Here is a 17,421-nt window from a genome sequence, read left to right on the forward strand (position 1 = left end):
GTCTGAGATCCCCAAATATAAAAAATATTTGTATGACTCACCTTTACGATTAAACTTGTAATAATTGTTTTCATACATGGGCCTAGTCATTCCAAAATCAGCAAGCTTAACAGTCCTGTTTGCATTGACCAGGCAATTACGGCAGGCAACATCCCTGAAATTTAAAAAAAAAAAAATTTTACCCCACCACTTACCTAAGAAAAATTTATATTAAACTTCTGTAAGTAAAATTCACAGCATTGTATTGCGCAATAATCATACCTTTTATCTATAGAAATTCCACCTTTACAAACTGAAGATCATGATGCCAATACAACACTGGAATTTTTCAAACATGTGTTAGATAGGAGTGAGTGGAGACAAATGATTTTTGGGACTTGACAAGCTGTTGGAGTTTGAACAGGGTAATATTTTGTGAAGGGATTCTAGGAAACTGGTTAGTTGAACTTGAGTCCTGAAGGAGGGATTTGGGATATCTGCTGCTGAGAGTGACATCTAAACTGTTGTATCTGCACACCTCTGCAAAGACAGTGATAGTGTGAATGAGGGTGAAAGTAATTCTTTTTTTGGGTCACCCTTCCTCGGTGGAAGACGGCCAGTGTTGTCAAAATACCACACTTGTATGCACTTCGAGGACAGCGTGAAACAAGCTTTTATGCCACAAGACGGGTAGAAAGCAGCAACTTCACTCTGGCTGTACCCTTCTCCAGAACATCACTCCATCTGAGATCATACATACCCAGGATGACTCGAGTATGGAACACATTTGTACAGCATAATGATGTCAACGAGATAAAGTCAGCTGATCAAATGAAAATGCTGGCCCACAGATGGCTCCAACTTCATCCTGTTCCCTACTTGTATGTCTCATAACAATAAAAATGCTTTCAAATGAGCTGATGTAGGTAACAGCTCTTAGCTTGCCAATAAAGTTAGGAATCCTTAACCTGTAAATAGCTTGTCAATAAAGTTAGGGATCCTTAACCTTGTCAAACCCTGTGTAAAAAAAAAAAAAAAAAAAAAAAAATCACTTAAGACATGCTTGAGGAGCACGCCATTGTTGCTAAGTGGAAGTAGTCTGTATACAGTTACAAGTGTAGTTAAATCATTCAAGCATCACTTTAAAGGAGTGAGGATGCTGCAGTTCAGACAGCCATCTGAACTATGATGTTAGCATTCTTCTGGTAAAACAGCAATTGAGTGAATGATGAATGTGTTTCTTTTTCAGGGGTCACCCTACGTCAGAGACAACCAGTTTGTTAAAGAGCCTCTGCTTGCATGTGATGGTACAATCATTCTACTGCTATTAAGTCTGGGCACAATGCTTCATGGCCATGAACATAAAAGAAATAATTATCCAAGAGACAAAGGTGGAAAAGAAAAGGGAGAATAAGGGAGAAAGATGGGGAAGGAAGGGGATAGAGAATGGAGAGGAGATTGAAAAGAGGAGGGGTAAGCGAGATGAAGGTCGAGTGTTATACTGCATTCACATAACAAGAGCTGAGTGGAGATTAGAGTGGACAAGAGAAGGATGGGAAATAGATGGGTAGGGGGAAAGAGATCGAGGGAAAAAAAGAGAGAGATAGGGAGGAAGAGATGCAAGTAGGGGAAAGACATAAGAGACAAGGAAATGGAGAGGAAAGGTAGGAAAAGAGAGACCAAATATGCATGGTGGTAAACAAAAGGGGAGAAGCTTACCTGTGTACATATTTAAGGTCTGCTAAATACGCAAGGCCACGTGCAATATCCAAAGCCATGGAAGTCAGCCTCTTATTGCTCACTTCATCATCATCATTACGGTTCTTTTCATTAACCAAGTTTCTTCTAGCAAGAAGATATGTTTTGAGATCACCTAGAATAAAATACGTTTTTAGTTTCTATTAAAAAATAAACCAAAGCATTAAAAGATGTTTTTATGGAGGCACAAAAACTCAATAAACACAAGAACATAAGAAAGGAGGAACACTGCAGTAGGCCTTTTGGCCCATACTGGGCAGATCCCTTACAAATCCAACCCACTAACAGAACATTTGCCCATCCCACTTTCAGTGCTACCCTAACAATAAGTTTCTTATATTAATAGTTTTAATTCAAATTCAACCTTACATAATTTTTGTTCATCTATTTAGTTACAATTCATATAAAATAAAACTGTATTTTAAAAAAAATTGCAATATACTGTACAGTATTTAACATATTGTCATAGCTATAACCAAAACATTGAGAGAGACTTGTGTTGTATGAGATTAATTACCATATAACATAAATTCCATTACTGTGTAGATTGGCTCAGTTTTCGTGCAAACTCCTAGAAGCCGGACAATATTTTCATGATCAAAATTTTTCATCATCTCAGCTTCAGAAAGGAAATCCAGCTTTTCAGATATGGTTGACCCCACCTTCAGTGTCTTCACTGCTACTGCCACCTGGAAACATGAACATTACAGTGAAGATTCATCAAATATGGTACAAGGCCAAGGAAAAAAGTGTACTGTGTCTGTTAGACATACAAGAGACCAAGGATAATTATAAATACATACTGGTAAGACATACTCAGCATGAATAATGCCAAGCAATTTTGCAAAGACAAAACATGTCAGATGCTATATACCAGTATATACAGTACTATGTATTCAAACATGCATGGATGTACAATATGTCATCACCTACTGGTGCTTACTGTACTGATATGTATTTACATGTGCAAGTTTTTCCTTTTGGGATCACCCTGCTCTGGTGGGAGACAGCATATGTGGTAAAAAAAAAAAATAGTGATTAAAAAAACTACAGTGGTCCCTGGAGTTACAATATTAATCCATTGTAAACATCCAAAGCTGAGTAAGCCTATCTTTCATAGGCTATGCTCAGGCAAAGTGGCCTCCTCCTTGGTGATGAATGTTTGCCTGGAGAGAAACATGGGGAGGCTTCTAGTGGTAATAAGGAAGCACCTGAAGCTTTTCAGCTTCAATTTGAAGGTGTCTTCATCTGGGCATATTTTTCCAGAAGAGCCTTGTCATACACATTAAACACTTGTCGAGGAAGATAACTGTCCACGGTAACAAGCACTTCAAACTGTGTCTCAAAACACTTTTAATATCAGCCCTTTTCTTAAAACCCTTGAACAACTCTGCTAGGTTTAAAATCATCATATGAAGTAGCATCTCTACTCAAGGGTGAATGTTTTAAATCATCATAATTTTTCTCAAAACTCCAGCCTGTCGCGTTAGCCACTAGACCAGCTAGCCACAATAAGATTCATCCAACTAGGTATATTTCTACACCATGGTGTAGAAATATACCTAGTTGGATGAATCTTATTGTGGCTAGCTGGTCTAGTGGCTAACGTGACGGGCTGGAGTTTTGAGATTCTATGACCGCGGGTTCAATCCCGGCCGGGGGTATGGTTTGTTTGCAATCGTGTCATTACGATTTCGTGAGTCATGTTGACGGCAGTGAAGGGACTTGAGCTAGAGTTCGTCACGGCCACGCTAGCTGGAGATTCGTCTGTAAAAACTTGCATTTGTGGTCACAGTGGTGCCTGTGCTAACCTTCCTATGGTGTAGAAATATACCTAGTTGGATGAATCTTATTGTGGCTAGCTGGTCTAGTGGCTAACGCAACGGGCTGGAGTTTTGAGATTCTATGACCGCGGGTTCAATCCCGGCCGGGGGTATGGTTTGTTTGCAATCGTGTCATTACGATTTCTTGAGTCATCATAATTTTCTTTAGTCTAGGTAGTAAGTTGGTAGACAGCAACCGCCCAGGGAGGTACTACCGTCCTGCCAAGTGAGTGTGAAACGGAAACCTGTACGTAATCGTTATACATGATAGTAGGGTTCATGGTGTCTTTTTTCTGTCTCGTAAACATGCAAGATTTCAGGTACATCTTCCTACTTCTACTTACACATAGGTCACATGTATGTACAAGCATATATATACACACCCCTCTGGGTTTTCTTCTATTTTCTTACTAGTTCTTGTTCTTGTTTATTTCTGCTTATCTCCATGGGGAAGTGGCACAGAGTTCTTCCTCCATAAGCCTTGCATGTAAGTAAGAAGTGACTAAAATGCCAGGAGCAAGGGGCTAGTAACCCCCTTCTCCCATATATTTTACAAAACTTTAAGAGAGAAACTTTCACTCTGTCTTTTTGAACCACCCTGCTTTGATGGGATACGGCCGGTTTGTTGAAGAAGAATTTTGTTTAGCACATTCACAGATATAACTTGCAGGTACTGTACCTCTCCATCTGCTTCTCTCTTATCCATCTCTATGATAATTCTCTGCCTCTTTTCACTAACTTAAGATTCGTCAGCCACTTTAAAATTCTTTGTAATTTCATTTTGCTTGATAATAGCAGAGATGTTTGACTGTAGAAAGCCATACTCATACACTAATTTGACACATGTTTTTCACAATTTCTTGCTGATGTTAAAAGAAATTTCAGGTTTACAGCCCATTCTAGGGCCCATGATGACTTGGTAATACAAAAGTGTATGGAATACACTATAAGCTACTAAATGCTGTAAAGAGTTTTGATGAGGATAGTGAAGCTCAGGTTAGGGTGTGTAGGAGAGAGGGAGATTACCTCCCAGTAAAAGTAGGTCTTAGACAGGGATGTGTAATGTCACCATGGTTGTTTAACCCTTAAACGGTCCAAACAAATCAACGTTCAATTTCGTAGTGCTACAAAAGTAGATCCACTTTTTTTTACATATTTTCAAATACAGTGGACCCCCGCATAACGATCACCTCCGAATGTGACCAATTATGTAAGTGTATTTATGTAAGTGCGTTTGTACGTGTATGTTTGGGGGTCTGAAATGGACTAATCTACTTCACAATATTCCTTATGGGAACAAATTCGGTCAGTACTGGCACCTGAACATACTTCTGGAGTGAAAAAATATCATTAACCGGGGGTCCACTTATAACAAAAAAAAAAATGTAGATAAAAGTTTTTTTACACGTTTTCAAATGTAAAACAAAAAAGAAGATCTACATTTTTTTACATGCTTTCAGATGTTGAGAAAACGTATATATACATTTGGACCATTTAAGGGTTAATATAAGGTAAGTGGTGCACTGAGGTATCTATGGAGACAAAACACGTTATCCATGGAGGCAAAGAAGGGAATGTACGAAACTCTAGTGGTACCAACACTCTTATATGGGTGTGAAGCTTGGGTTGTAAATGCTGCAGCGAGGAGGCAGCTAGAGGCAGTGGAGATGTCCTGTCTAAGGGCAATATGTGGTGTAAATATTAGGCAGAGAATTTGGAGTGTGGAAATTAGGAGGAGGTGTGGAGTTACTAAAAGTATTAGTCAGAGGGCTGAAGAGGAGTTGTTGAGGTGGTTTGGTCATTTAGAAAGAATGGGACAAAGTAGAATGACTTGGACAGCATATAAATCTGTAGGGAAAGGAAGGCGGGGTAGGGGTCGTCCTCAAAAAGGTTGGAGGTAGGGGGTAAAGAGGTTTTGTGGGCAAGGGGCTTGGACTTCCAGCAAGCATGCGTGAGCGTGTTAGATAGGAGTGAATGGAGATGAATGGTTTTTGGGACCTGACAAGCTGTTGGAGTGTGAGCAGGGTAATATTTTGTAAAGGGATTCAGGGAAACCAGTTAGCCGGACTTGAGTCCTGGAAATGGGAAGTATAATGCCTGCACTTTAAAGGAGGGGTTTGGGATACTGGCAGTTTGGAGGGATTTCTAAACTGTCATATCTGAGCGCCTCTGCAAAAACAGTGATTATGTACGAGTGATGGTGAAAGTGCTGAATGATGATGAAAGTGCACATTTTCTTTCTTTTTGGGTCACCCTGCCTCAGAGGTGGGACTTACCCATGGAGAGGAGGGATAGGGGTTGCCCAAGAAAAGGTATGAGGGAGGGGGTAAAGAAGGTTTTGTATGCGAGCTGCTTGGACAGCTATCAGGCATGTGCAAGCATGTTAGACAGAAGTGGAGGCTGCCGGTTTTTATGACATGACATGGTGTTGGAGTGTGAACAAGGTAACATTTATGAAGGGATTCAGGGAAACCAGTTAACTGAACTATCCTGGAGGTGCAAATTATAGTGCCTGCACTCTGAAGGAGGGGTGGGGATACTGAAGTCTGGAGGGGCATTTTGAGCTGTAATGTTGGCATGCATCTGGCAACACAGTGATAACAGTGAGTGATAGTAAAAGCGTTTCTTCTTTTTCGGGCCATCCTACCTCAAGGGAATATCCTGGGTTATAAGAATAAAAGAACATAAGAAAGAAGAAGCACTACAGCAGGCCAACTGGCCTATACACAAATAACCTGCACATAAGAGAGAGGAGCTTATGACGACATTTCAGTTTGACTTGGACCATTTACAAAGTCACACAAACAGAAAGGAGAGGAGGCAGTATATACTGCCTCCTTCTCTCCTTTCTGTTAGTGGGACTTTGTAATGGTCTAAGTCTGACCGTAAGCTCCTCTCTCCTATGTGCGGGTTATTTGTGTATTGTTCCAGTCACGGTATTGTGCTGTTTTGTTATTTATCTATCAGCCTATGGTAGGCAAGTCCAAGTTACCCACCCACACCTGACCTGCTCTGCCCTGCTCTTCTCTGTTCTGCCTGTCCTGCCTGCTCAGACCCACCCTGCCTTGCTCTGCCTTGCACTACTTGCCCTACCATGCTAGCTCTAGCCTACCTGACCTGCCCCTCAAAAATTGGGGTAGACTTATTCACAAGAGAAATTAAATACCCAGGTAGATGTAGTAATTAGTGGATCAGAGGTGTATTGTTGAATTTATAATACTGTATATAATAAAATCTTTCCCTGTTACCCTAAAGTAAAAAGAATTTATATTAAAGGTAGGAGATAGCCAGTGTATTAAAAAATATTACAAATTATTATGACAATTACATAAATGTTAAAAGATAAAAAAACTAACCTTCTCTTAAAGATGCAGAAGCAGATGATTAGCAAGAGTATAAGTCCTCCGAAGCAGAGAGTGCAGAGAACAATTAAGGCATATGCACATTCCAGGTTCACAAACTCACTAAAGCCTTGTATCGCACACCTGCTACCATCAACTGGTGCTCGTCCAGTTGGCCACTTGAACTGTCCTTCATTTATGTTCAATCTATAAAAATTACATAAATTATCATATATATTGTACGGAAGAAATCACAATAAAACGCACGATTGCAAATGTGTAAAATTACCAGTGTAAATATGAAATATAACCTGAGCACTTTCATGTGCTTAAACACACACACATCTTCAAAGTGCTCAGGTTTTCTTTCCTATTTTCACTGTGATATATTTTACATAAATTGTACTTTAAACAAAACAGTAAATGCAGATAATAAAGAAACTGTATCTGTGCATGATTCATTCTACATTTGGTCTTACAAATTTATGGCTTCTGGAGTACATGAAGAAATTAACTTTGGGGAACATGGTTTCAGGAGGAAGGGTTCTTCTCCACTCCCCATGGAGATGTGTTTAATAAACAGCATATTATAAAAAATAAATGTGAAATACCAAGACACTTACTCTCCTTCATCAGGATGAAATCGTCCAACTTCAACATACTGTTTGTCCTGAAACTGCCACACAATGATGTCTGTTACTCTGGAGGAACCAGAAGAGAAGTTGATGTGCCCAGACACTCCATTAAAAGACAGTGATGAAATTTGTTTCATGAATGCCCTGAAAAAAATAATTATATTAATAAATGCAAATGACACAGAGTTATAACTATAAAGAGAACCTAGGAAAACCAAAATTCTGGAAACCCTAAACATAGCAATGTAAAATATTAAATTTACTGTTAATACAGTACTAATGGATAATATACCTTTAATATCTCGCATGGTCTTGTATAAAAAAATAAAACCCTTATATTTTAAATGAAGTGTATAATGGACAAATAACATAGGAAGAGAGAATGCCTAACTCAGCAAATAAAACCAGCATTTAGAAATTGAAGTTTTTGTTCTGACTATTTTTTTACAGAAACTGCTGTATGACCCTTGTGAGTTTAGCACTTAGTTATGAGTGTAATAATAATAATAATAATAATAATACTTTAGTGCTTGGTTATGATTATAATAATAATAATAATATAAATACAGAAAGAAGCAAGTGTATTTTTTGATCCTAACTGAGCACAGCCAAATTTTATATATGACAAATCACTGAAGTGATGACAAATTGTGTTTCCTTCTTTAGGTCACCATTCCTCTCTGGACTGACATGGTTATCAAAATAAGAATTGAAAATTATGATATGAGATTAAACATCAATTTCACTCACTGAGTCGTGTTTAGTGCTCTAAGGTCAGCTGCATAAGACTGATCTTCCTTGAAGAGTTTATCCAAGGCCAGAGCATAGGTCCAGACAGCATCGTATGTAAACCCAGCATAGTCAGATTCCGAGGCATTTTTGATAGTGTCTTGGATTCGCTGTGATTTAAACGAGAAAAGGTTTATAAAATTTAGTCTTGCTAAAGTTTTCAAGGAGAGTAAATAACAAAAGTTTATGTCAATATGACCAAAAATTCACAAGTTCTTCAAAAATTGGATATCAGAACAGCCACCAGAAAGTTTTTTGGGGTCATTAAGGACTCTTAATCAGAACCAGGAAAGGACAGTGCTCTGCCTGTGTCAATAATGTCATAACTATATACAGGCCTTGAATTATAAATGTAACAATCAGTATGTCGGTTAGTAGAAGAGCGTACCCTCTGACCCCTGCATATTCATATCCCTCCACACCTCTCTGTGTGAGTAGTTCAGTTGCAATCTGGACCTTGCAGAAGTGGGACCTCTGCTTGGCAGATGAAGATATCACTACTTATTAGAGTACCACGAGAGCAACGTCTCCTTCTGATCCTCCACTCCCCCATTCTACTCACAATACCTGAACCAAGTTTTATTCTATTATTATACCAAGGGTATAGTTCATAGTGCTATGTTGTTGAGGTGATTTGGGCATGTAGAGGATGGAGAGGGATGGATTGACAATCTGGGGTGGAAATTAAGAGGGGTAGAGGTTGTCCCAGGAATAGTTGGAGGGAGGTGGGGTAAAAAAGGCTTTGAGTTTTAGAAGCTTGAGCATTCAGCAGGCTTGCTTGAGTGTGTTAGACAGTGGTGAATAGATGCAAAAGATTTTTAATGGACATGCTGTTGGAGTGTAAAGAAAGTAACATTCATGAAGGGATTCAGGGAAATCGGTTAGCCGGACTTGAGTTCTGGAGGTGAGAAGTACAGTGCCTGTACTCTGAAGGAGAGATGGGGATGCTGTAGTCATAGGGTAATCTGATTTGTGATGTAATCACACTTCTGGAAAGTCAGCAATTGAATGAATGGTGATAAATGTTTTATTCTTTGGATTACTCTGAGAAGGCTATTGAGGTTAAAAACTGATGAAGAATCATTAACAGCAACAAAACATTTTGCCAGCCATTGTCTCAGTTTTTGGAGGTTATTGTGATATACAATAATACAGAAAACCCTCAATTTAATGGACTTCAAAAAAATTTTCTTTTTAACACATTGGCTTTGCATCTGTAACAACAAAAGTAATCACAAACTATTAATTCCATCCTGTGACTGGTTTCAAGGGTTCTCCTACTCTCATAACTCAGCCTGAAATAAAAAACAACCTAAAATACATGCAGTAAAAAACAGAGCAGTATTGTACCTGGCTGTACTTTTTCCGCCACTCTTTCACTGTAATTCCTTCTTGCATGATATCTGAATCTTCAGCAAAGTACTTATAGGAGAGTGACATGTGTCCCTGAAGAGCTCGTTGCATCTGTGCAGTAGTGCACTTATTGTATGCTGGCATTTGATCAGTATCATACCAGCCTACCGAGTACCAGTGTGGCAAGAACCATAGGTAACCCTGAAAGAAATCACCATTGTAGAAAAATTACCAATATATACATTATGACATTTATTCATATGAAGCACTAAACCCATGTGGATCATTCAGTTGTAAATGGCATAGTGATACTGACAGGGGCTATCATTGGGGAATAATACCTGTTGAATTCCCCTTGGAGTGAGACTTTTGCATCCACACGGCATGGTGAACAATGGTATGCTAACATGGCATTCCCATAATATAATGTGCACACTGACTGCACAGACCAATTCTCTCGTATTTTGGCCTACCAGGCCTCTCATGCCAAATCTGAGACTGCTAAAATTTATACATAGATCTACATAAGCAATGCTGGCATCATTAACATAGATCTACACAAAAGAGTGAAAGGGGTTAAAGGATATGTTTCACCAGGAGTGGCATCAATAACTTAGATCTACACAGAGACAGTGAACAGGTTAAAGAAAATGTTTGACCACAAGTGGCTCAGTCAATGGTACTGATGAAATTGACTGATGCAAAATGTTTTCTTTACTAAATGTCTTAAACTGTAGAAAAGTTTTTACAGTTCATTCAGAGCAAGGAGTGGAGGGGACTCAATTTTCTGTATACATCATGACCCCCCCCCCCAAAAAAAAGGAGTCATGAAAATAGAATATCAAAAAAAAAAAAGTGAAAAATATTGCTAACGATTTTTTTTAACAGTGCTTGTTACACCATATTGTCAGTTTACACGACAAAGATTTTATGTTATTCAATATAAAAGTATACCAGTATTGCGGTAAACCCTCTTATTAAACAGCACAACATGGTGTAATTTTGTGCAAATGTGTGGCGAGTTCCTATATATTTGATATAACTTAGAAAGTGTGGCTTTTTATTTTTAATGCTGAAGAGCCCAGCTGATGCTGCCTACCACATTTCTGCATTAGAATTTTTTCTTTGTTTCGACTTTATCAAACGCAGTTACATTTTACATACGTACGTTCACTTGGGGTAAGTGCAATGTGTTTCTCCATATTTAGATAGAAAAATGTGGCTTTTGTTTTTACTTGTTGATATGTGATGAGTGTGGGTCAGTTGATAAACCTTACTACATCAACTCAGGTCAATGTGCACTCTTCAAATAACAGATTATAAGGATTATAGGGAGATATAAGGAATATCAGATTATAAAGAAAAATAAACTTGAGTAATTATTACTTAATAGAATATTAAAAAACAAAGTCTTTTTCAAATTTGGAAATAGCTGGAATAAAGCTCTCTTATTCACATAAAACATCAATTTTCAGGAACAAATCCTTCATGGTGCAAGATGGTTTACTGTTGATGTGCATACATGGTCTCTGATCAATAACATAAATTACTAATGCATTTCTTCATATTACAATAGTCAAGTATCCAAAACAGCACCACTAGTGAAGCTTTTATCAATTTAAACTGAAATCATAATTTACAGCATATTACCTCATAGCCAGTCATCTGCAGGTGGTAAGCATTACATATAACCTCTCTTGCAACATCTTGGTAAAAATCCCCTATGATGATGTAATAATTTTGGTTCTTCAAGTCTTGGAGGTACAGAGTCAAGTCTGGTGTTTTCTTCTCCTGGAAATACTTTCGAGTTTTCAGTTCAATGCCATTATCCTGCACAAATAATATAAAATTGTAATTATAAAAGCAGTTTGCACCCAATAAAAAATACAATTAAAGTCTTTGTCATTCTTTCATCCCAGCTACTGGACAATGTTCATTCAATAAAGTATATTTAGATGGTTATTTTTACCCTACATTAAGTACTCAATAGATGTGTAAGTGTATTAGATCAGACTGAGTGATTGCTAATGATTTTTAGGACTTAGTGTGCATTTTGAGTGTGTGCAAGATAATATCTATGAAGGAATTCAGGGAAAACCAGTCAGCCAGATTAGAGTTCTGAAGGTGGAAATATAGTGCCTACTCTGGATCAGAGTTCTGAAGGTGGAAATATAGTGCCTACTCTGGATCAGAGTTCTGAAGGTGGAAATATAGTGCCTACTCTGGATCAGAGTTCTGAAGGTGGAAATATAGTGCCTACTCTGGATCAGAGTTCTGAAGGTGGAAATATAGTGCCTACTCTGGATCAGAGTTCTGAAGGTGGAAATATAGTGCCTACTCTGGATCAGACTTCTGGAGGTGGAAATATAGTGCCTACTCTGGATCAGAGTTCTGGAGGTGGAAATATAGTGCCTACTCTGGATCAGAGTTCTGAAGGTGGAAATATAGTGCCTACTCTGGATCAGAGTTCTGAAGGTGGAAATATAGTGCCTACTCTGGATCAGAGTTCTGAAGGTGGAAATATAGTGCCTACTCTGAAGGATGAATGGGAATGTTCTAACTGGTGGGTCATTTGAATTGTGACATTTGTCACTGCACAAATGGAGAGCCACATAGGTAATGAGCAATGGTAAATGTGTTCCCATCTTTAGGTCAACATACCTTTACAAGAAATAGCCAAAAAATATATTTCTACAAAGCAGCTTTATTTGTGCCAGAAGTGAAAGTTGGTAGAATGGAGAACATTTGTAAGCATATTTGCACGAGAAAGATTCCATGAGCATTAATACAAACAAAATTCTGGCGCTTTAATTCAAGTAAAGAAAAAAGCAGATTGTAATGTTAATTTGCACAGAGTATTATTGAAATCTAATGTCAAGTTTACATTAGGAAGACTGAGAAAGTAGAACAGGATAAAGATCAATTGTGAGAGGTGCTCTAAAAAGCTCTTGAGGTTACATTTAAGGGATACTAATATAAATTACATATTACATACTGAAAAACTATGGTTTTCTTTCAAAAAGACAAGTGAAAAATACACAGTACAATACCAAGTCAATATTGAGTTCAGTGCCTCGGTAGAACTACGACATTTACTTTTTATCATAGAAGCAAAGTATCCAAACCCAGGGAAAAATAATTATTTCTTGCACAAATTCTTATTTTAGGAAATATTTTTTTTAACACACTGACCGTCTGCCATCGAGGGAGGGTAACCTGAAAAAGAAACACTCTCACCATCATTCACACTATCACTGTCTTGCCAGAGGCACAGATACAACAGTTCAGAAGTCCCTCCAAATAGCAAATATCCCCACACCTTTAGAGTGCAGGCACTGTACTTCTCATGTCCAGGACTTAAGTCCAGCTAACCGGTTTCCCTGAATCCCTTCACAAAATGTTACCTTACTCACACTCATCAGGTCTCCAAAACCATTTGCCTCCACTCACTCCTATCTAACACAAGTCACATAAAATCTTTTATGAGAGGACATATACATACCCTTTCCATCCTTTGTTTTATTGTCAACCCGTGTGAGACTAACGTATTTAATATTGGAATGCTGAACATCAACAAAAATAATCATATCTTGAGTGCAATAGCACAATGTAAAAACCCACAAGTAATGTAACATAAAACAGGATCAGAGTCTTTGGTGAAGGAAAAAAAGACTAACCTGTAGTAAATCACAAAGTAATGTAAGATACTCAGAGTATCTCTGGCCATTCTCAGTAAGTGATGCTATTCTCTTCCATCTCTCATGAACAAAATAGCGGGTGTAAACATGTCTGAAACAGAATAATACAATTTCATGATTCATAATTTAAGATTAAGAGATATATAACAAATCTTGAAATAAATGTATTACTCATTTAGTAGTGTACATCCTTCCAGCCACTGCCCTCATAAACACCTTTTAACCATGGTGAAAGTAGAAGATGGTTTATATGTTAAAAAAAAAAATTTTAGCACTTGTCATACAGCACTAAATGATCTTTATCAAAGTCGAAGATATATTACCACATGATACAGTGTTTGTACAGAGCTGGGTGACATTTGGTTGTACATGCACAAAGTCCATAGTTATGCAGAGTATTTCAGACACACTGAAGCCTAACTTAAAACTACAATGGCAATAATTATTATTTGCTTGTATTTATGGGCAAATACAGCACTCATCTAATATAGATATTACATGCTTCACCCCATTCAGGTTTACCTTTCTTAAAGAGGAGGTCTCAAATTATAATAGATCTCAAAAGCTACAAACTTTGATGAAAGATGCCTCATGCAGTGTCCTTAAATATTCAAAGTACATCTCGCACTTCAGTATAAAAAGACTGCAGCAACGTATTATACACTTACTAAATATTGTGGAAGAGGAGCACCACAAGATTGGAATTTGTTCAATATTATGTACAGGAGGGACCCATTTTACAGTGCTTTGCTTTATAATGTTTCACTAATGCAGCAGTTTTCAATTATAGACATTCTTCATTTATTCAGACTTCATACAATACTGTATATATATTCATCACTTACTATAAGCTAAGGATGAAAATATTTTAAGGTAAGCAACATCTGTACTGTATACATTTTTTAGCTCTATTGCTCAATTAATATATGATAGTATAAACATGTTATCAGGCTTTTATATACATTTGAAAGTGAAAAAAAAGCAATGATTCTCTTTACAACGATTTTTGCTTTCCAGCAGTAGTCCGGAACCTAACCTGCTGTATAAGCGGGGCCCTCCTGTATATGAGATGTAATAATGCAACGTCTCAAAATAACTGAGTTTTATTACCGAAAAATCTTATTTTCTGGAATGGTCCTGAAGAAGTATGGATAATGATCTTTATCTGAAAATATGGCTCCTTCAGCACCATACGAGATAATAGGCACATTGAAGTATTTTGAAACACCAGCAATTGGTTCAACTGTATCAGAGCAAGCTGGGCCTACGAATCCAATCTGAAAAATATTCACAGATATAAAACTAAATATGCATATGAAGAGAAGTTTCATAAAAAAAAATTCTATTTGTTAATCTTATCATGTTAACAAAATAAATGAAATAAAACATACAAATCATCTTATAAATGTAAATTAATTCAACATTCAATCAGGATGAGTGAAGTAAATCAAAGATTTGTAAACAGAGTAGAGAGAACTTTTATCAAGGAATGAGTTTTCATTCATTGTAAGCTTTCTCACATAATAAGGTTGCACTACATTAAACCTTGATTTTAATAATCATGCAATTATTTTTTTTAATTTACTGTATTAACGCATTGGCCGTTTATCACCCGGGTAGGGTGACCCAAGAAAGAATAAACAGATGATGAAAGTGTTTCTTGTTTTTTAGGTCACCCTGCCTGAGTGAGAAACCACCGATGTGTTAATAATAATAAAATAAAAAAACTGAGACATTACTAAAACCAAGGTTTTACATAGTGAAAGCTTTTAATGTGAGAAAACTCACAATTAGTAAAAACTCCTTCCATGACAAAAGCTGCATCTACATGTGTTGGGTTAATTATGTCAACTTACTGCCTACCTTTCATTGGATGATATTAAATAAAAACCTCTCAAATTATCAACATGAATCCACAGAACAGGTAATGACTCAATTTTATATTAGGTTTCTACCTTAATGTGGAAACTTCATTAATAATTATTTCTTATAATCACTCAAGAGCATAATAATTAAATACTGTACTATGAACTTTATTCTCAAGAGAATGGGTACACATTTCTACATAACACATATGCAGTATATACATGTATAAATATATAATGGAATACAATACTGTACAGTGGACCCCCGCTTTACGATCAGCTCCCAATGCGACCAATTATGTAAGAGTATTTATGTAAAATAAGTACTTTTTATGCCTCCTCTGTTCATTATCTTAAGTATATTTTATAAGAAACTAAAACTATAAAAAAAACATTATCATCATTCTTCACATATTTACCATATCATTGTAGAAGCCTAAACTAGAAGATCCCTGAAGGATTTCGATGAACTGCCTCATCACCATGGCAGGCTCACATGCTCCATTTAAAACAATAGGATTAATGTAGAAGTCAGTCAGTATGCTTTTGTTGTTGTTTACAGCTTCGACTGCCATGAAGAATGCAGGAACACTGCCAGGAGCAGTAAACCTGTGCTTCTCGGACTCTGTGGCACTGATTGGAAAAAGACCCACCAGTCGTAGCTCATGTACGGTGCTCTTTGGCTTCCACGTTTTCCAGCGATTCTGTTATCAAAACAGAATATATAAAAAGAAGAAGTAGGGTGACCCAAAGGAAAAAAAAAACCTTTACCATCATTCATTCAACAGCCATCTTGCCAGAAGTGTGCAAACATCACAACTCAAATTTGTATAATTCAATTTGTACCTATCTATTCAACTGTATATTCATTCTGTGTGAATTACAACTCAGTAAATTGTAATTTCACTAGCAGAGAGAGTAGTGATAACCAGGTGTTGTCATACCTCATTGTTCTGCATCCAGTGACAGGCTACTTCATCCAGAGTTGAGGGAGTTTTGTTTTTCCAGGTGTTGTATGTGCTTAATAAATCCATAAAGTCAGTGTGGTTGATCTGTACTTTGTGAAAAGCCTGAAGCACAAAAATAATCAAGTTAATTACCAAGAATAATAATATTTTTTTTTTTTTTTTTTTATTATCACACCGGCCGATTCCCACCAAGGCAGGGTGGCCCGAAAAAGAAAAACTTTCACCATCATTCACTCCATCACTGTCTTGCCAGAAGGGTGCTTTACACTACAGTTTTTAAACTGCAACATTAACACCCCTCCTTCAGAGTGCAGGCACTGTACTTCCCATCTCCAGGACTCAAGTCCGGCCTGCCGGTTTCCCTGAATCCCTTCATAAATGTTACTTTGCTCACACTCCAACAGCACGTCAAGTATTAAAAACCATTTGTCTCCATTCACTCCTATCAAACACGCTCACGCATGCCTGCTGGAAGTCCAAGCCCCTCGCACACAAAACCTCCTTTACCCCCTCCCTCCAACCCTTCCTAGGCCGACCCCTACCCCGCCTTCCTTCCACTACAGACTGATACACTCTTGAAGTCATTCTGTTTCGCTCCATTCTCTCTACATGTCCGAACCACCTCAACAACCCTTCCTCAGCCCTCTGGACAACAGTTTTGGTAATCCCGCACCTCCTCCTAACTTCCAAACTACGAATTCTCTGCATTATATTCACACCACACATTGCCCTCAGACATGACATCTCCACTGCCTCCAGCCTTCTCCTCGCTGCAACATTCATCACCCACGCTTCACACCCATATAAGAGCGTTGGTAAAACTATACTCTCATACATTCCCCTCTTTGCCTCCAAGGACAAAGTTCTTTGTCTCCACAGACTCCTAAGTGCACCACTCACTCTTTTTCCCTCATCAATTCTATGATTCACCTCATCTTTCATAGACCCATCCGCTGACACGTCCACTCCCAAATATCTGAATACGTTCACCTCCTCCATACTCTCTCCCTCCAATCTGATATTCAATCTTTCATCACCTAATCTTTTTGTTATCCTCATAACCTTACTCTTTCCTGTATTCACCTTTAATTTTCTTCTTTTGCACACCCTACCAAATTCATCCACCAATCTCTGCAACTTCTCTTCAGAATCTCCCAAGAGCACAGTGTCATCAGCAAAGAGCAGCTGTGACAACTCCCACTTTGTGTGTGA

The 17,421-nt window shown here is 37.8% G+C and overlaps 1 protein-coding gene across 1 annotated transcript in view; it reads right to left on the bottom strand.

Moving 5' to 3' along the window:
- Window positions 1–17,421, bottom strand: part of LOC128701543 (uncharacterized) — a 31,778-nt gene that overhangs the window by 762 nt on the left and 13,595 nt on the right. Inside the window, exons 6-18 of the mRNA XM_070101524.1 lie at window positions 16,186–16,335; window positions 15,661–15,945; window positions 14,487–14,653; window positions 13,356–13,467; window positions 11,329–11,508; window positions 9,676–9,879; window positions 8,287–8,435; window positions 7,525–7,680; window positions 6,870–7,108; window positions 6,673–6,677; window positions 2,255–2,441; window positions 1,699–1,852; window positions 42–154 (exon numbers count right to left, since the gene is read on the bottom strand). Coding sequence (XP_069957625.1) covers window positions 42–154; window positions 1,699–1,852; window positions 2,255–2,441; window positions 6,673–6,677; window positions 6,870–7,108; window positions 7,525–7,680; window positions 8,287–8,435; window positions 9,676–9,879; window positions 11,329–11,508; window positions 13,356–13,467; window positions 14,487–14,653; window positions 15,661–15,945; window positions 16,186–16,335 — 2,101 coding nt within the window. The remainder of the gene's footprint in view (window positions 1–41; window positions 155–1,698; window positions 1,853–2,254; window positions 2,442–6,672; window positions 6,678–6,869; window positions 7,109–7,524; window positions 7,681–8,286; window positions 8,436–9,675; window positions 9,880–11,328; window positions 11,509–13,355; window positions 13,468–14,486; window positions 14,654–15,660; window positions 15,946–16,185; window positions 16,336–17,421) is intronic.

This window comes from Cherax quadricarinatus, chromosome 78 (genome assembly GCF_038502225.1).
Source record: "Cherax quadricarinatus isolate ZL_2023a chromosome 78, ASM3850222v1, whole genome shotgun sequence".
NCBI classification, from domain to species: Eukaryota; Metazoa; Arthropoda; class Malacostraca; order Decapoda; family Parastacidae; genus Cherax; species Cherax quadricarinatus.